General features: G+C 43.6%; 1 protein-coding gene across 1 annotated transcript in view; it reads left to right on the top strand.

Annotated features, from left to right (window-relative positions):
* The window catches only part of SLC7A5 (solute carrier family 7 member 5), a 41,692-nt gene that overhangs the window by 19,282 nt on the left and 2,095 nt on the right, over nucleotides 1-20,315 (top strand). The window contains exons 3-9 of the mRNA XM_042438031.1: nucleotides 10,476-10,581; nucleotides 11,205-11,249; nucleotides 12,588-12,711; nucleotides 14,142-14,245; nucleotides 14,939-15,035; nucleotides 17,984-18,133; nucleotides 18,870-19,047. Of these exons, the coding sequence (XP_042293965.1) occupies nucleotides 10,476-10,581; nucleotides 11,205-11,249; nucleotides 12,588-12,711; nucleotides 14,142-14,245; nucleotides 14,939-15,035; nucleotides 17,984-18,133; nucleotides 18,870-19,047 (804 nt within the window). The remainder of the gene's footprint in view (nucleotides 1-10,475; nucleotides 10,582-11,204; nucleotides 11,250-12,587; nucleotides 12,712-14,141; nucleotides 14,246-14,938; nucleotides 15,036-17,983; nucleotides 18,134-18,869; nucleotides 19,048-20,315) is intronic.

The following is a 20,315-nucleotide window of genomic DNA, read 5'->3' as shown; positions in this document are numbered from 1 at the left end:
AACAAGCAGCACTTATTTAGGAACAAAAGAATGGAAAGGAATTTTTCCTCCTCCTCTTCTTCTTGCCTTCCTTCTCTCTTTCTCCCCCACTTATTCTTATCTTTTCCTTCTCTTATATTTCTTTCTCTCTCCCCGCATGATCCTTTGCTTGACCTTTGAGAGAAACCCCCCCCAAACAAGGCATTTTTATTAGGGCTGAAAGGCAGGATGGATATATATCTCCCATCTGTTTTGTTTCTGGATCCTAACTTGAGAAAGTGATTTTTGGGGGAAGGCTACAGTTCCCAGCATCCACATGGTGGCTGGGGAGTGTGGGAGTTATAGTCCAGAGTATCTTCTGCTCTCAAGGGTCTGTTGTACCTCTGGATATTAGAGTGGGACAAAGAAGAGGAGGGGGCCCCATAAAATCAGATAATCCTTATTCTTCTTTTTTAGAAGAGACTACCCTCTGAGAACAGAGCGCAGGCCAATAAATCTGGCACCTTTCATGTTTTTATGTCGCCGGAGTTAAGGAACTTCTAAAAGAAACATTTACATGGAAAAATTTGTCTTGGCAAAGGCATAAAAGAAAATTGCCCTGAAGCTCTGGGCACCTCTGTTGGACATCTTTGAACCATTTCTCTAACTATGGCCTCATTCCCACTTACAAATAAATCGGTTTGCAATCCAAATCCATGGATTGGTTCGACAGCGGAGTGTGGTTCACACTACATTTGCTCTGATTGCATTTTTCCCCTGTAAAATAACCCACTTGTGGTTCACATTGACAAATTAATTGATTCAAAATGGACCCGCTCCCACCGGCCGAAGGTAAAATTTAAATCGATTCTGATCCTCATCTGGTTCACACTTGCGCGGAATTGATTTATCCAAAAAGATGCGGGGGGAAACCAGCATCAAAAAGACATGGGTTAAATGGATCTAGCGCATGGCCCCCCTCTCCGAATTGCTTCAGTGATTGGGTTCAAGTGGGAATCAGGGTCATTTGAACCAGTTCAGACTGATTTGTGATCTGGTTTAAAAGGTAGTGGGAATCAGGCCTATAAGCGAGTCCCTTCACCTCCCCTCCAGCTGCTATTAGACCCACCTTGTAGGAAAAATCCATCTAGAAGGGGTCAGTGTACTTTTTTAAAGTAATGTGACTGGTCAGGGGATACCTTGGTTATCCCCAGTTACCTTCACCAATCTGTTTGGACTGCTGAATTTGGTACTCCCCTACCTTGACCATTTTGGCAGAGTGTGCCTTCTTTGTAAATTTTGTCCTCGAAGGTAAAATACTGGCTTCTGCAGTAGGAGTTTTAATGAGAAGCCCCCGAGCGATGAGTAAGGAGGGACGGGCGGTGCCAAACCCCTAAACCCATCCATTTACCAACTTGAGCTGGCACCTTGTCCTATCATGTTTTCTGCCATGCCCACCAGGCACTGGTTGCTGGCACGCAGGCCTTTGCCAGCTGGGCACGTCTGGCTCTGTCACCTCTGATAGGACAACTTAAAGCGGTAATTAAAAGTGCCGGCGGGCTCTATATAACACACGTTCACACACAAATGGTGTGTAATTATAATTGTGTGTAGCCCTCCAGTGCAAGAGGCTTCAACGTTTGGCTTATCTAACAGGGATAAGGCTAGTACGAAGAGCACCATTCTTAGCTGCTTGGCATCCTTTAGTGTTATGTCTCCATGCCACTGGAGAACAGCTGTAAGCATGCCTTGAAATTTGCCCCATCTTAATTTGCTGCTCCAAATTTGATATTGTCACACAAGAACATCTATGTTACCATTGGGCTGCCTTCTCCTTTATTCATTTCTTTACATTGGGCCTTTGGTATCTGCTGGGATTTGGTTCCAGGACCGACCCCCGACCCCTATGGATACCAAAATCCATGGATGCTTAAGTCCTGTTATAGACAATGATATAGTAAAATGGTGTGAAACCCAGCATGGTATAGTGGTTTGAGCATTGAAATCTGACTCTAGAGACCAGGGTTCAGTTCACTGTTTGGCCACGGAAACCCATTGGGTGACCTTGGGCAAGTTGCACACTCTCAGCCCGAAAAAGCTCATGATAGGGGTCACCTTAGGATTGCCGTAAACTGGAAACAGCTTAAAAGTACCCATTCCCCTCAACTACAGCTCTAGAAATCTCTGGCAAACATTCTAATTTCTAAGAATTCACAAATCTACAAATCCCAGGATCCCACAAAACCGAATTAAAACGGTGCTCTCTCGGTGTTCCCCATTCCATGTTGTTATGCATCCTGTTTTAACATATGAGTAATGGCTCTTTGAGCTCAGTCTTGTTCTGGCGTCCTGCCGCAAGTGAGAACAGCCAGCGTTCCCTCATTTGGCAAATTTGTACAGCAGACGAGGTGCTTTGCCTTGTTGTTTTTTCCGTTTCTGTTTCTGGATTTCTTAAGAGCCAAGCATTAATGCAAACTCTAATTAGCTTGCATTCAGCCAGATTTGGGAGCCCTAGTTGAATGATGTCTTTAGTTCTTCATCCCATTGGCGGCATGTTTCTGCTGCCTCTCACTGAAATCTCCCCTGAGCTGCTGAGAGACCGAAAGAAATAGGCTTATGTGAGAGCAAAGTTGACCGCCGTGGTGCATTCGGCCAGGCCAGAAGGGTATGGGGAGGTGGAAAGCAAGTCACGTTCCTCCAAAGGCAGGTGGAGATGAGGTAGAGGAAGCACAGGAGTGGCATCCACATGGAGGAAAAGAAGCGTTCCCACTCCATTCCCACACTGGCATGTTTAGATGATGCACAAAGCCAAAATGGGTGGAATATGGATCTGATCAACACTCCAGAGTGATTCACTGGAGTAAAAAGAGTCCCCTTTTACTCAGGATTAGAAGGAAACTCTTGAAGAGCATGCAGACTGTATGCCAGTGTGGGGATGGGGGGCATCAGTGGGTAAATGAGCCCACTGACTACTGTATATACTCGTGTATAAACCTAGGAAATTAAGTCTAAAAATCGACCCCAAAAACTTGGGTGGACTTATCCATGGGTCAATGTAAGTACTGTGCTTTTACTCTTATTTTAAAAAGGAACCATCCCTCGTGAAAGACAAGAATGTAATCTGTCACTGACTCCTGTCTATTCTCTCATCCATCCAGCTTTTAGTGTGAGCGCAAACAATTATGCCTGCTGGGATTTTTGCAAGTTCTTTGGCATTTGTTTTCCTTTGCTTCATTCTTTCCTTTGCTACATTCCCTTACGTTTTACCCTCGACTTATCCTTGGGCCATATCAAAATCCGTAATTTTGTCCCCTAAACCTGCCCTTGACTTATACATGAGGGCAACTTATAGTTGAGTATATATGGTACTTATTCCTATTCCCATCTGGAATTCCCAACTCCCCACCACAGAGGCTTTGGTTTCAAGTTTGCACAGTTCCTCTGGTGCCATTCCTTGTGCAGATGAGCAAATTCATCACATAAATAGAGTACAATGCGTCCAATAGACTGGCTGTTGAGTGTGCCGACAGGGTTATAGGTACAGACCTGTTGCGGGTGCCGGAAACCGAAACCAAAGAAGGTGGCAGCATCCTGGATTTGGTTGGTTCTTCTTGAAGAAGAACAAGGCTTGAGAAAACCCCTTTTTTCCATCACCATCTTTCTTGATTTCTGAACCATCCTGGCTGAGAGGTTTCTATGAGTTTGTGGTCAGAAATGGAACCAGAGAAGATGACAATGGCTTGGGTTTGGGTATCTTCTCTTGAGAATGAGCAGGAGTTGTTGGTTCAGAAGAAAGTGGCAATGGCTTGAATGTGGTCCTGGCTTTGGAAAAAGATCAGAGCTTTGGGAATAATTCCTGCTCACAAAATGATGGGATTCTGGAAGTCACTGGTCCAAAGAAGATGATGATCAGAGAAGGTGATGATCCCACATTGGGTGCTTCCTCTTGTTTGTTTGGGGTTCCTTTTGGACCATCTGTATCCAGAATTTCCTCAGCCAACATGGATTCTGGGAGTTGTTGGCCCCCAAAGGGAACTTTTCCAAGCTCTGGGAAAGATCTCTTTTTCTTTAATTGTCGGTTTTCATTTGGAGGGTTGGATGTGGCTGAGACGGCTGGGCTGAGGTGGGGCCACAGTCCTAACTTGTTTTTTCCAGGTCCTTCCAGATGGAAATCTTCGTGGGGAGATCAGGGCACGGTGTGCCCAGTGTGTTTTGGTTCCCATCGTGGGCTCTTCAACTTGAGTTAATAATGCATTTTTAGCCCAGCAGGGAAGGAGGAAATCTGGCAGCCCGTCCTCCCGTTTTTTGTGGTTCGCGTCTCTGTAAATTTAATAATAGCGCTTCACAAGTGTTAACAGACTCCGATCTCCGTACCTACTCCGCAGGGAAAAGTGAGGAAATTGGTTTGTTGTCTTTTTGTGAAAGGGGGAGGTTGGGAAAAAGTTACACCCTGAGATTTCCCACACCCCCTTAGGGTTATAGTCTTTTCTTCCGGTATTTTTCATTCTGGACCAAAGCTTTGAAAAGTTCCTTTACCACTCCTAAAATCCCATAGAGAGCCCTTCTGGTTCTTCTGGGAAATGTGGACCAAAACAAGAACTTTCCAACGCTTTTATTTGGAGAGCACTGAACTTGATAGGTTTGAGTAACTCATGAAGGGTGGTGGAACATGTAGAACACCTGTTTTACGTGTAGAAATTCCCAGTTTCAACCCCTAGTGTGTCTTGGGTAACTTTTCCAAGCTGTTGTTCATTGTGCAACTCAGTTATCACCAGTGAGGTATTCAAGTCTTTTATTCCAAGTCCAGTCTCAAGTCTCTGCCTTCCAAGTCTCAATTCAAGTCTCAAGTCTTTGCAAGATACTTTAAATAAACTCTCAAGTCTGGGTACTAACTTTAACCGAACAAAAAGGAGGTAGGGCAGGGGGAAGTTTCAATAGCTAGAGAATCAAGAAGAGACGCATAAAGTTAGGTTATATATCACCAGAACCTATATATTCGACGCATGGTCAAATGTGAATGAAAGCTTTAGACGCATCTATCCTCTTCAAGCCCATTGCTTAACACATTTGCTATTCTCTTCCATTATGTTGTTGAACCAAGGCCAGCAAGTCGGCTGTTAAAAATATACAAGTTGCGAGTCGAGTTGAGTCAGTACATCATTTATTGCCGAGTCAAGTCCAAGTTGTGTCACTGAAGTAACTTGAGTCATAAGTCAATGGACTCCTAGTTACCATCTGTAGGGAGGTGGATACAGGAGGTTTGATGGAGCTTTGATCCGATCCAACATCCATGATCCATTCCACAACTTAGAACAGTTATACCTGTGAATTTGGTTCAACGTGACATCCTTCATCTGCCCCATATTGAATTCCTGTTGCAGCATCATTAAGTCAAGGGTAGCTTTTGGCATTTGTTGAGGACTCTGGAATTTGCTGGTTTCATAAATAAATAGTGAACATTATACTTGCTGTTAAGATCAAGTTGTAAAAGTTAGAAAGGTAGAAACCCTTCAGCCATTCTGAACCTGGAAAGACACCATGTTTGGGCCAACCATCCCCGTCTTCCCTGACCACTCACCATGCTCCCCAGGAGTGATGGGACTTGTTGGCCAAAGCATTTGGTAAAAGCCATCAGGCTGGGAGGGGGGAAAACGGATCAAGATACACATCCGTTGCATTTTATTCCTGTCTCTCTGCCCCAAAGGTGCTCAAGACCAACCCATCCTGCATTCCTGGGCACAAAATGGGTTGAGCCTGAACCTGCCCAACATCAGAGATTAAAGGACTCCAGACCACTAAACCACCCTTTGAAACAATGCCCCCCATGCCCACGGTTTGCCTTTTATCATGCCAATTACATCAGCTCTTCCAGTCCTTGCGTGTCGACCTTCCGCCCTAATTTTACGTGATTCAATCATCACTGTTAATAGCCTTTTTTTCCTTGCTGACTACCTTGCCTTATTAGAACCGGTGCATACATGACTTGGAAATTAAATGTTATGAGCCCGAAACAACACAATTATTTCTCTTTCTTCCCCCACCTTTCCTTGCCGAGTTAATTTCCAGATGGTGATTAAAAAGGGCACGTCGTCCGTTGCCAGCGGCTTGACCACTCAAGAACTGCAGGCGAGAGACTGTGTTGGAGCTTGCAACTATTGGTTAATTTTAGAGCTGGCTGTGGTTGAAGAGGCATTCAATCTTGGCGCCATGACGGGGGGCACCACCCCAAAGAGCAGCTGGCGTTGTGTTCGGGGGCACGTGTGGCAAACCGGTTGAATGGAGAAGAAGGCAGGGGAGATGGATCAGGGGAGCGTAACTAGAGAAGGCTATCTTGAATTGCGACAGGTGCCTTCAGTGCCTGTTCATCTGTCAGTCTGGTGGTATTATAGCAGTCTGGTGGCAATTGACCTTCTCTGGCAGTTTAAGCGGCAGCTGTTTTTTAGATGGGTTTTTCAAGAACCTGTTTCCGAAAAGAAAGCAAATGCGAAGTCCAAAAGTCATGGGTTGGACAAAGACTTTGGTAAACTTACTAGGGACCACAGAGGGATAAAAGCTCTCCTTGCATTGTGCTAGATCCTTGATTTGTCTAGTTTAATGTTGTCAACTCTGACCGACAGAATTGCCTTTCTTGGATTTCAGGAGGATCCTGTTCCATCCCTATTAGAGGTTGAACCCAAGACTTACTACATCGAAAGTGCATGCTCGACTGTTGAGCTATGGCTCATCTCATGGATGGCCTCCTTTTTGCATTTACAGCTCCCAGGACATCCCCTTTCTGCCACTAACCTTATTGGCTACATGCTTCTGGGAGTAAGAATAATGCTCATAACTTGATCTCAGAATCTGGCTCAGAGGAATGAGTTGCTTCTTCAGAACCAGAAAGTAGCAGGACCACCTGAAGATCTCCCCACACCTCTTTCAGCAAGGCACCATTTGGAAATAACAGCACCTAAATACCCTAAATGCACCAAATCCTGTCTGTTCTTGGAAGCCAAGTAGGGTCAGCCCTGGTTAGTACTTGGATGGGAAATTCCCAATTGAATCCAAGGCGCCATAGATGATATTTCAGAGGAAGAAACGGGCAAAAGCATCTCTGTGTGCTGCTAAATTTTGTCCTTGCTGTAAAGGGACAAAAATGGAGTTGCTTTATTAAACAGCCCTAATGGAGGGTAAAGTTAAGACCCAAGCAGTCTGCTACTAGGTCTAAACATTTAAGGAGGGGTCCTTACCCATGCTTTTTTTTAATGGAAAAAAAATTGTGTTGCTTTCTGTTCTGATGCAATACAGAAAGGACAACTACTGACTTGTTTCTTTGAAAGTGGATCAGCCCCACACCTGCAGTCCTCCATTCACTTTCTCTTTCAGGAGGACTCAACGCCCTTCCAAAGAAAACGCTGCAGAACCAAACCCAACTGTTCTGCCAAAAGTAGTCAAAAGTAGTTCCTAAAATCAAAAGCAGAAGCGGGAGAGAGAAAGTTTCTACTGCCAGAAGTCCTTAGGTTGCATAATTTATTCAGAACCATGCCAGAAAGAAATAAAAGAGTTCGTATGTTAACAACGGGTCAAAAAGAAGAGCGAGCGGAGAAAGGATTAAAGGAGGGCAATGGCAAGATCCTATCTGGTCTTGGAAGCTAAGCAGGGTCACAGCTGGTTAATACTAGGATGGGAGACTATAAATGAATCCTAGGTGCTGGAGCCTCTATTTCAGAGGAAGGAATTGGCAAAACCACCTCTGAGGATTCCTTGCTGAAGAAAACCTTATGAAATTCATGGGGTTGCCGTAAGTTGACAGGCGACTTGAAGGCACATAATAACACAATATAGGTATTATCGCCACAGTACAGATTTCCCTAAAGGCACCAGATTCCCATCCAATCTTGGAAGCTAAGCAGGTTAAGCCCTGGTTAGTACTTGGATGAGAAACTGCCAAGCAATCCCAGTGCTGGAGGCTCTGTTTTAGAGGAAGAAATTTTCAAAACCATCTCTAAAGATTCCTTTACTAAGAGATGTCTATGAAACATGAAGGCACATAGCCCCCCCCCCCATGGCTTCATCTTAGAAGCTACTTAGGGTCAGCCCTGGTTAGTATTGGATGGGAAACTGCCAACGAATACCAGGTGCTGTAGGCTATATTTCCAAGGAAGGGACTGGCAAGGAATGTGGGGACTCCTTGCCTAAGAAAACTTATGAAACTTACGGGGTCCCCATAAGTCTATGGGCAATGTGAAGATACACACTCTCCACACCCCTGGTTTGATCTTGGAAACTAAGCAGAATCAGCTGTGGTTAGCATTTGGATGGGAAACCACAACATATACCAGGTGCTACTGTATATATTCATGTATAAATCTAGAAATTTTAGTCAAAAATTTGACCCAAAAAACCTGAGTCAACTTATCCATGGGTCAATGTAACTTATAAAAAGGGAACCATCCCTTGGTGAAAAGCAAAAGCTCTCTCATCCATCCAGCCTTTAGTAGGAGCACAAACAGTTATGCCTGCTGGAATTTTGTTAAGTTCTTCGGCATCATTTTTCTTTGCGTCGTCCTATAGATCCTTTGTAGCATGCCCCTAAATTTTACCCTCGACTTATCCATGGGTTGTATCAGAATCCATAATGTTAGCCGCCAAACCTGCCCTTATACATGAGGTCGACTTATAGTTGTGTACTGTATATACAGTATATTTCTGAGGAAGGGACTAAGAAAACTCTATGAAACTCTATGCCCATAAGTCTAAGGGCATCATGAAGGCACATAGGCATATATGTGCTCCTTCCAGCCAACCTTTCCCTGCTTCTCCCTTTGCATCGCTATTGATGCTGGCAGCAGCCTCCTTGTTGAGGTTAAATGCCTACTTTGTCCTTTGTGGAAGAAAAGCTGCTTTTGTTTCAAATGTTTCCCCAGTCCCGACAACTTTGTTCCCCCTCCTCTTTTCCTTTCTTGATGTGAATCGCTGGAATGTTATAGTTTGGGAAAGGGCAAAGAGTTAAACCCTTATGGTCGGTCAGTCCAGGCGTAAGAAGGCATGTGACGTGTTTCTCCCAAGCTCTTAGCACCCTAAGACAAGTCACAAGGGAGGTCAGATGGGTCCCAGCGACCTTCCCAGGCTGCCTTTCCTATCCCCTCCGGGTGCACCTTTGGGTTATCCATCTTCAGAAGAGGACTGGGGAAATGGCACCGCTTTTTCCCACCCATTGAAGGCTTCCAGATCAAAGGGTATAGAAACGGATCTTATTGCTGCAACAAAAATAAACGCCGCTGGAAGTGTTCTCCAGAAATACACCATTGAAGGCGCCCCGTCCCTCCCTTTATGCATTTATAAATATTGTTATTGTTTATTATTGTTGTTCTTTGGGCTGCTTTCATTCAGCAACAGAGTTCCTGTCGTTGCATCTTCCGGTTTCTCGGGGGGGACCTTCTCACAATGGACTCCTGGAGACGTGAGGACTTGCAGGTGTCTCTCCAACATTTGGCAGGAACACACCAAGTACAGGCACAAAGCCTGTCCTTTTTCATTTTTGTTTTTTAATTGCAACCCTTTGGCAAGGAGCGCACTTTGCTAGTTTCCTAAAAGCCCTTGCAAAATTGGGACCCAAAGCAGCTTACAGTCTAAAAATGTCCAACTGAAAACTTAGAAAAATACAATTAAAAAATCACAAAAGTGATGATTGAAATAGAATTAAACTGATGCAAAATTAAAACAGTTCAATTGTTTAAAAAGAGAATAAGATTTAAATTTCGGCCTCAGTTTAGCCGGGAGTCGTGAGTACCCTCACCAAACTAGAAATCCCATAATTCTATAGGATAGAGACATAGTGGTTAAAGTGGGATAGGACGGCACATATTGGCAGGCAGCTGGTTGTGACTGTTGCGCATGAAATCCAGACGTGATGTGTTGGCTAACTTCTGGCACTTTGCAGTGGTACATCCTGAGCTTGGCACATGGCTGCTGAAGCCAGCGCGTGCGCGTCTTGTTTCGACTCGTGGCACAGATCCTGGCACAGACCGGCTTAATTTCTTTTCTCCTTATGCCAACTTTTGTCATGTGAACTGGCTTTTTAACCCCAGCGGCCAAGTCACCTTTGGAAGTACAGTATTACGACTGGCTCCTGGTCAAGGATTGGGAGAACTGTACCTGTTCTAGGGCAAGGAGAGGGGTTTTAAGTTTTATTTTTATGAAATCACAGGCTGCATCTGCACTGCAGAATGAATGCAGTTTGACACCGCCTTGACTGCCATGGTTCAGTGCTACGAAATCCTGAGAGTTGCAGTTCGGCTTGGCACCACAGGTCTCTTGACAGAGAAGGCTCAATATCTCATGAAACTACATAGCATTGAGCCATGACAGTTAAAATAGGGACAGACTGGATTATTTCTGCAGTGCGGATGCAGCCATAGTGGAATAATTGTGTTGTGCAGAAGAGCCCCAATGGATTTTTACTGTTGTTCAGCGTTGGAAAAGGGCTATGTTTGAACACCTTGTCCTTTTTCTGTGCTTTTGTTCATTCCATACAGATGATGTTCCGAACCTAAGCCCCGAACACTCCTTTGAAGGCACAAACACAGATGTTGGGAACATCGTCCTGGCCTTGTATAGCGGTCTTTTTGCCTACGGAGGCTGGTAAGTCCCACGGGCCAGAAAGAGAGAAATTGTCATCCCTCTTTCACCCCTTCCCCTGTTTGCTAGTGAATCGATTGTATTTTATTTATAATCACATTGTTCTCCTAGGATGAGACCCAAAAAGGACCATTGATCTGGCTAAATATATAGCCATTTTCTCAATTCCTAGAAGACAATTTCAGGCATGCACTCCTCTTGGATGCCCAAAAAGGCACTAAAAAGAACATCACACAGTAGACCTTCCTGGTTTCTGCACTACAGAATTAATGCAGTTTGACACCACTTTAACCAGCATGATTCTATCCTGGGATTTGTAGTTTTGTAGATATTCAGAGATATTCATCCAGGTCTGTCAGATCACTCTGGTGCTTCACCAAGCTACAAAACCCAGGATTTTTTAGGACAGAGTCATGGCAATTAAAGTGGTGTCAAACTGCTTTATCTCTATAGTGTGGATACACCCCTTGCTGTCTTGGTGGGTGGATTGCTTTGTGGATTTTACTACACAGAGGAAGTATTTTTTAATGCAATATTAATTTAATTATGTTTTAATGCCCATATTTGTATATTTCTAACTGTATTTTTTTTAATTACCCTTTCTTATTTTTTCTTTTAAAATGCAGGAATTACTTGAATTTTGTCACAGAAGAGATGATTAATCCTTACAGGTGAGTTTTTATAAACCAAATTCTTCAGTACCATGGAAGGGAAGTCTTTGTCTGCATCCGCACCGCAGAAATAATCCAGGTTGACACCACTCAATGCAATGGAACTCAGGGAACTGTAGTTTGTTGTGGCACCAGAGCTCTCTGACAGAGAAGGCTAAATGTCTCACTAAACTACAAATCCTAGATTTCCATAGCATTGTGGATCATTGCATGATCCCTAGCCAAGGGTGAGGGATGCTGGGAGTTGAAGTCCAGCTACATCTGGAGGGCTGCATGATTCCCACCGCTGCTGTGCCCAAAGAAAGCAACAAATGATCTGTTTGTGAACATGTCCTTGCTTTGCTCCTTCCCTAGGGCTGAGTCTTTTCCCAACGGGGCTTGGCTCAAACTACAAAGCTTCCTAGTTCATCTAACCTGGACCTTTTTACGACTTGTAATCCAACCCGGAGACTTTTACAACCTGTAAAGTCTTCTTTTACTTTGGCTGAAATTAATTTGTCAAATACAGCTGCTGTTTTCTGCTCCAACAGTTCCAAAAGGTCTTTCTTTCTTTCTTTCTTTCTTGATGTATAAGTTGAAGACAAGTTTGGGGACCAAAATTATGGATTTTGCTATGACCAGTGGATAAGTCAGTGGTAAAACTTATGGGCATATAGCAAAGGATCTAAAGAATGAAGCAAAGCAAAACAGTGTCAAAGAACTTAGGAAATTCCAGTAGCCATAACCATTACTCTTAAGGCTGTATGGATAATAGAGTAGTGCTTCACGTATTATACTCTTGCTTTTCACCAGAGGATGGTTCCTTCTTTTAAATAAAAGTTAAGATACAGTACTCACATTGACCCATGGATAAGTCAACTCAGGTCTTTTGGGTCAATTTTTTAACCTAAATTTCTAGACTTATACATGAGTATATGCAGTAGTTGCCTGCTCCCTGCATGCACCCTTTCCACAAGTGGCCCTGGCAGACTTTTGGAGTTAAAAATGGTCTTCCTGACCCCTGCCTCCACCCCCCATTTCTTTGAGAATTGGATCATGCTCTTAATATTGAGCTCTTAATATTGGCTCCATTCTAAGGAATTCTAGGATTTGTCATTTTGGGAGATATTTAGCCTTCCCTCACAGAGGGCTCTGGTGTTGCAACAAACTACAAATCCCTGGATGCCGCAGGATGGGGCCATGGAGGTTAAAGCAGAGTCTAAGTGCATCAATTCTGCAGTGTAGATGCAGCTTTGAAAGTACGTGACTCCATCCCTTGCTATCCCTTGCTACCTGCTTGCTGTTGCTACTTGCTATTGCCGTGCCGTGAGTTAACAAGTCCTGTTTTTCTTCCTTCAGAAACCTGCCTCTGGCTATCATCATTTCTCTCCCCATTGTCACCTTGGTTTATGTGCTGACCAACCTGGCTTACTTCACCACCCTGTCGGTGGACGAGATGCTGTCATCCGAAGCCGTTGCCGTGGTAAAGTGAAACGGGTCCAAACAGCTCCTTATCTACATGACTACATAGTTATCTCTCCCCCCTTCACATTACGCTCCCTGCTCCTTTGTGCTCATCCCTCCTCCCTGTTGCGCTGGCTGAGCAAGCTGTGCGCAATCTCAGAGGTCCGTCCGTCTCTGTGGTTGAGTCAGGCATTCACATGATGATGAGCTGGATGCATGGGGAGGTATGGACCGGATGATGTGCCCAGTCTCGGAAGGAGGGGAACCTCTGGTTTTGAATGGGAAGCAGCGCCACAGGGCTGTGTTATCTCACAATCTGTTGCCACAGTGACGTCTTGCAAAAAAGGCACTCTGGCAGCATTGACGCGAGCTGCCCTCCTTTTTATTTTTTAAACAGGTTTTACTGTAGGAAGAGCACACCATACAGAAGCAAGATAAATACTAATATATTTATTTTTATTACTGTATATAAGTTGACCTCGTGTATAAGTCAAGGGCAAGTTTTGGAACCAAACAGTTGATGTGACAAAGGATGTGAAGAATGAATCTAAGGAAATCCATGCCAACTAATGTACAAAATTCCAACAGGCATAACTATTTGTGTTCGTACTACAGAGTGGATGGATGAGAGAGTAGAAGGCAGCAGTGGTTTCAGGTCACATTACACGCTTGTCTTTCAACAGGCAATGGTTCCTTTTTATATAGTTAATGTAAAGTATTCACATTGTTCCGTGGATATGTCGACTCAGGTTTTTGGGCTCAATTTTTTGACTAAAATTTCTAGACTTATACATGAGTATAATACAGTATTTATATACTGCATTTACACCCCACTCTTTAGCCAGAAAGGCTCTCGGAGCGCCTTATGGATAGTGAATTAGACATTTCCCTGCCCTCAGGCTTACAATCTAAAAAAGACATGGCACAAAGGGAGAAGGGAATGGCAGCGGGAAAGGAATAAGTCCAGTGGTTCTTCTCTCCCTCCGAGGCAATACAATACCAAGGCAACTGGTAGCCAGGCATTCCAATTACAGGATGTGGAAGCTGCATTTTACAAGATAACTAGTTACCTAACTAGTCTAAATGCATCTGAGGAAGTAGGCTGTAGTCTATGAAAGCTCACGCTGCCAGCTTCTTTCAGTTAGTCTCAAAGGTGCTACAAGATCTCTCTACATAGAAACCTAACTAGTTATCAAACTGTGTTCGACGAGATAACTAGTTACACTCTAGATGCCATCTTGTTTTGCCTGTGATTCCCCTGGTAAGGCCAGTATGTAGAGGGATCTTGTAGCACCTTTGAGACTGAAAGAAAGAAGTTGGCAGCATGAACTTTCATAGACTGAAGTCTACTTCCTCAGATGCATATTACTAGTACTACTATTATTATTATTATTAGCCATCCTCCCAGGTGAATTTTTGACCGTCTCTTTCCTCCTCTTTTACTAACAGGACTTTGGGAACTATCACTTGGGCATCATGTCTTGGATCATCCCTGTCTTCGTTGGGTTGTCGTGTTTTGGCTCCGTCAATGGGTCTCTTTTCACTTCATCTAGGTACATTTCTAGCTCCAAGTGGATTCTTTTGGGGCAGTTGACAGTCGGGTGCATAATGCGGTACCTCAAACCAAACTTGGAGCAACCTGGCCTTATGCTGGCCAGAATCCATCAGTCCCAACCAGCATGCCCAGTTGTTGGGGATTATGGGTCTTGTACTTCAAAAATCTAAGGGGCACCAGTTTGCTTATTTTTTATGGAGCAAGGGGGGGTCTTTACAGATAGAGGGGGGAGTAAGCAGAAATATCTCTTGCCACAGGAAAACTGGGCAACTATAAGTATGAACTACCATTGATGAATCCTGATAATGTCTGTCTTATTCATGTCTGAATTTCGCTATGGAAGCGGTTGGATATTTTTATTCAGTACCATAAAATTCACATTCATTTCCAAAGTTGCAGAAGCAGTGTTATACATGCAATGCGTACAGCCATGCATTGCACATGGATGTGCTTGTGCATTTGGTTGTGCATTGGATTGCACATTGGCCAACTTAGTAGTTCAATTGCACAACATGGCTCTTCAACACGAGGGCTGCATAATATAATTCCTAGGTAACCCCTGCGTATGGAGGTTTATAATCTTGGCTGCTGGGTTAGAAGTGTATAATAAGATCTGGGCCTCTGATAAGCTACTCAGCAGTTTTAAATTAAAAGAGAGCTCTTTGAATTGACAGCCGGTTCTTTCCTTCAGGCTGTTCTTTGTTGGCTCTCGGGAGGGTCACCTGCCATCTGTACTCTCCATGATCCATCCCAGACTCCTCACGCCGGTGCCTTCCCTCATCTTCACAGTAAGGATTGTGTAAATCTTTCTTTTCATAGTATTGGCATAGTATTAATAATGGATATTTTTTATTGATGCACCCAGTAACAAGACAAAAGACAAATCAGAAATAGGCCAGTAAGTCCAGTAGAGGTACGAGGGGAGAAGGAAGATGCCTACATCAGCATCATAATTTTTGTTCATGTGCTTTCAAGTCAGAGCTGACATAGAGCGACCCTTAGCAGGATTTGATTCTGAGGAGGTTTTGTCATGGCTTTCCTCTGAGGCTGAGAATATGTAGCCTGTCGAAGGTTACCCAGTGGATTTCCATGGCTGAGCAGAGATTCTCACACTGGTCTCCTGGACCCAACATTCAAAACATTACATCAGGATGGCTTTCAAGGTTTATTTATTGCCTTCCTCTGAGACTGAGAGAGTATGGGTTTCCACGGTTGAGAGGAGACTTGAACCCTGGTCTCCAGAGTCCTAGTTCAACACTCAAACCATTAAATCATATGGGCTCTTTTACACACTCCAACGTAACAAAGAGGACCTAAATATCCCAAAGGGACAAGATCCCATCTGACTTTAGAAGCTAAGCACGGTCAGCCCTGTTTAGTACTTGGATGAGAGACCACCAAGGAATACCAGCTACTGTAGTTTATATTTCTGAGGAAGGAACTGATAGAGCTACCTCTGAATATTCCTTGCCTGAGGCTTCATCTGTGCTGCAGAAATAATCTAGTTTGATACCACTTTAACTGCCATGGCCCGGTGCTGGGATTTGTAGTTTGTTGTGGCCTTAGAGCTCTCTGACAGGGAAGGCTATATATCTCACAAAATTACAAATCCCAGAATTGCATCGCATTGCATTGAGCCATGGTGGTTAAAATGGTGTCAAACGCAGCCTAAGAAAAACCCTACAGGATTCATGTTGGGGCCATAAATCGACAGATGACTTGAAGGCACATGTTCACGCAATAGTACCATAGATTATGCTAGAATCTGAGCAAGCAGTTCTTAACCTCTGAATCATGGGTCCCTTTGAGAATAAGATGAAAGCTATGGATGCCTTTCTCAGCAAAACATGTTCAAACACAGTATTCAAAGTAACAAGAAGGAAATTGGTTTTCATTCATGATTTGAGTTACCTTATGTGCTGTGTAAGACGGAAACTGGTGTGTATGTGTGTGTGTCTTTGAAGGTGGAACACCCGCTCCTATACCAGGGATTAAGACCCCTTATTATCTAAATGATTATTACTTCTGCTCAGTAAAGTTGCTCATATGCATCCACCATTTTAGGATGGAGGATGCCTTCCCTTTGCGGCTTGCTATCATAAAGGTTGCAGTAAAGCTTACAAGGGCTTTTACCATTGGGTTTTGCTGAGATCCCTGGTTTTCAGATGGCACAGCAGCAGAGAAGATTTTAAAAATCATCCCTTAAACTCACAGCTGTCTTCTCCCGCATTTTGGCTGTCTTGAAATTTGGCGTCACTTTCTCTTTATGAATAAATCATTAAAAACAGTCTGCAAAGGGATCTTGCAGCACCTTTGAGACTAACTTGAAAGAGAGAAGTTGGTAGCCTGAGCTTTTGTGGACTTGAACCTACGTCTTCAGATGCATGGGTTGAAAAACCAAGGTCTGCAGAAGCTTTGTAAATGTCTATACACATTTGCAGACATGACTTTTGCTTTATATGCAATGCAGAGGCTGTTAGAGATTCCTTTATAAGAAGAAAATCAAGAGGGCAGGTTAGTCTTAGGAAAAGAAAAAGAAGGAGAGTAGGGGATCTCCAATTCCAAAACATTTACTATATCTGCATAGAGTATACCACGTTCATTCTAGAGACTGTGGTGACGGAGACTCTAATCCTGTTCACACCCAGCTTCCCCATATATTGATCTTTTGCCAGTTGCTGCTGCTGCTTTTATAACAGCAGGGACATGCTTTGACGCGAGAGGAATTGGCAGCCGTCACAGATACGGGGCCAGATCGCCTGCTGACTTGCACATGGTTTCTGCAACTTTTCTGGAATCATGGAAAGCATCAAGTTGCAAGAGGATTCCCAAGGGTCAACTAGTCCACCACCCCTCCAGTACTGGAGTCCATATAGTTGAAGTATCCCCGACAGGCATCCATCCTACTTCAGAATTGGAAAATGCACCGCTTTCCAAAGAGTCTTTCCCATTCTTGCAAGGGTTCTTCCCATCAGGGAGTAGTTCCTAATCTTCAGTTGGAATCCCCTTTTTGTGATTTGCTTTCATTGGGGTTTTGGTTGTACCGTCTGAAGCAGCAGAGAGCAAATGTGAAACTGTATTTGTAACGGTGGATAACAAATAAGGTTAAAACCAGTATATAAGTAACATCATATCCCAGTTTTAGAACAATAAATTAATTATCCCAACTGGTAGGTCTAAATCAGTGATCCCCAAACTGCAGATGTTTTGGACTTCTGCTCCCAGAATCCCTGAACTTCATCCAAGGTAGCTGGGGCTTCTGGGCACTGAAGTCCAAAACACATGGAGGACCAAAGTTTGGAAACCACTGGTCTAAAGCCTTTTATGCATCAGTGTTTCCCTGGTGCATACTTTTTTTGTATGGATTTCGCTTCTTTTACCTTTCACCTATAGGTTTCTGTGACATCCTGCCATTAGTTAGAGAACATTATTTACCCATTCTTTATGCATTGGAAGTAAACAGACCAAATACTAACCCCAAAAGGCATCTTTGCTTGGTCTCCATCCCTGCTTTGACTGTGTCTTCTTGCATAGCCCAAGGGGGTTGGATTGGATGTCCCTTGGGGTCTCTTGTAACTCTATGGCTCTATAGACTCCCAGCTCAAAATGACCATGTTTTGTTAATCTTGTTAATCAAATTCTTGGCATGGGAATAAGGAGAAAGAATAGCTGTTTGGGTCAGTTGCCTTCACTCATGATTTTTCGTTGGCATATTTTTTTTATCTCCACTCTCCAGTGCATCATGACTTTGCTCTACGCCTTCTCCAACGACATTTTCTCGGTCATCAACTTTTTCAGCTTTTTCAACTGGCTCTGTGTGGCCCTGGCTATCATCGGGATGTTGTGGTTGCGTTACAAGAAGCCAGAGCTGGAGAGGCCTATAAAGGTGAGGACACTGTGATGTCAAGACGTCTTGGGATCCCTTCTTCTTGGGACTGAAATGGTCCGTTTTAGAACTACAATCTGGATTGCAACGTTGGGTCAGTGCAGCCACCATTTTGCGCAACCAGAAATCATGTTCTGTCACTCCCCATCACCTCCGGGGGCTTTGGTGGCCTTCTCTGGGAGGCGTCCCAAAATGTAATTATTTACTGAAATCTGTACTGGATCAGTGTTACAGTGGGTCCTTGTTATCCAATGGGGTTTGGTTCCAGGACCCGCCGTGGATAACAAAATCCGTGGATGCTCAATTCCCATTATGTAGAATTTCATAGCAAAATGGTGTCCCTTATATAAAATGGAAAATACGTTTTGCTATTTGGAATTTACACTTTTGGGGAATATTTTCAAGCTGTGGATGCTTGCATCCGTGGATTAAAAAATCCATGGATAAGGAGGGCTGACTGTACTTGGCAAGCCATGATTTTCTTTCCCACCCTCCAAAAAAAGAAACATTTGAAGGAATGCCTTGGGGTAGTTGGGAGTCTCAAAGGCTGCACAAGATGTCTCCAAGAGCCATAGGTGACCCTCATGATTCTCACCATTGATTTAGAAGAAGCCATACTTGATCCCGTTGAAAATGGGCTTTGTTTAGGGTGGAAATCATCTGAGTTCTCTGATCTATTCAACCTTGTTGGCTCAAAGCTTTTATTCCTAAATATTTCTTTCTTTCCCATGAGCAGGTTAATCTCATTCTGCCCGTCTTCTTCATCCTTGCCTGCGTCTTCCTTATCGTCGTCTCCTTCTGGATGACCCCAAAGGAGTGCGGCATTGGGTTTGCCATCATCCTCAGTGGGATCCCCATTTACTTCATTGGCGTCTGGTGGCAAAACAAACCCGAGTGGCTTCTTCAGGGCATACGTGAGTACAGGAGGGATGCAAAGAAATGTTACTCATAGGCAAGAATGGATTAGTTATTGATCTTCTTCCCTGGAGTAAGGATGTATAACTCAAAAGAATGTATGACTTGCAAGGACCGCTCTCAGTTGGTCATTTATTCTGTGAGAAATCTATAAAATATTTTGGTGTAGAAAATCTTTGGTGGACACTTCATCCATGTGCAGAAAGCCATATGTTTTTATTGCAGGAAATCATGTTTTCTGCACAGGACATTTGCTTTCGGCGCAGGAAAGGCGTATCTCTGCAGAAAATGTTTTCGGTGCAAAGCAACCGCCATGTGTGTGTTTTTCACAAAGAATAAGTCCTGAAGTGCAAAGTTTCTTGTCTGTCCCAAATTCTGCTCATCCGATTTTCCTAATGTTTGGGGAAACGCTGTATTGAATATTTATCTCTGATCTTACCTCTCCTAGAATACAGCGATTATAATATTATGAGGCACAATATATGGGCGAGGAGAGATTTACCAATGTGTAAATCTACAGCGCTATATAAATAAAGTATAATAATGATAATAATAAGTACAAAATGCAAGGTCTGGTTGGTAAACAAAATGCAACCGAAATACGCCAAAGGCACCAGATCTTGTCTCATCTTGGAAGCTAAGCAGGGTCAGCCCTGCTTAGAACTTGGATGGTAGACCGCCAATGAAAGCCAGATGTAGGTTATTTTTCAGAGGAAGGAACTAGCAAAATCACCTCGAAGTATTCCTTGGTTAAGAAAAAGCTATTAAATTTGTGAGGTTGCCATAAGCCAGCAGGCGACTCGAAGGCACATAATAACACAATGTAGGTATTATCACCACAGTACAGATGTCCCTAAAAGATACTAGATTCCCATCTGATCTTGGAAGCTAAGCAGGTTCAGCCCTGGTTAGTACTTGGATAGGAGACTGCTGTAGGCTTTATTTCAGAGGAAGGACTAGCAAAACCACCTCTTTAAGCATTCCTTGCCTAAAGAAACCCTATAAAAATTCATGGGATTGCCATAAATTGACAGGTGACTTGAATACACATACACACCCATGTGCAATGTTCTTCCATAAGGGGGAATATAAAAGCATTGATGGTGCATGTGGTTTTTCAACCACATTTGTCATCCCCTTGTGTCTACACAAGACCAGGCGTCGGGAGCCTTTGAGATGCTCTTGTCCTGGATTTCTTTAATCCATAACCCAACAAAAACGGCAACTCTGAGCAGCCAAAATGAAGAAACATCTTGTTGGATGGCAG

This window comes from Sceloporus undulatus, chromosome 8 (assembly GCF_019175285.1).
Source record: "Sceloporus undulatus isolate JIND9_A2432 ecotype Alabama chromosome 8, SceUnd_v1.1, whole genome shotgun sequence".
Taxonomy (NCBI): Eukaryota; Metazoa; Chordata; class Lepidosauria; order Squamata; family Phrynosomatidae; genus Sceloporus; species Sceloporus undulatus.
This window is presented reverse-complemented; position numbering and strand designations above follow the sequence as displayed.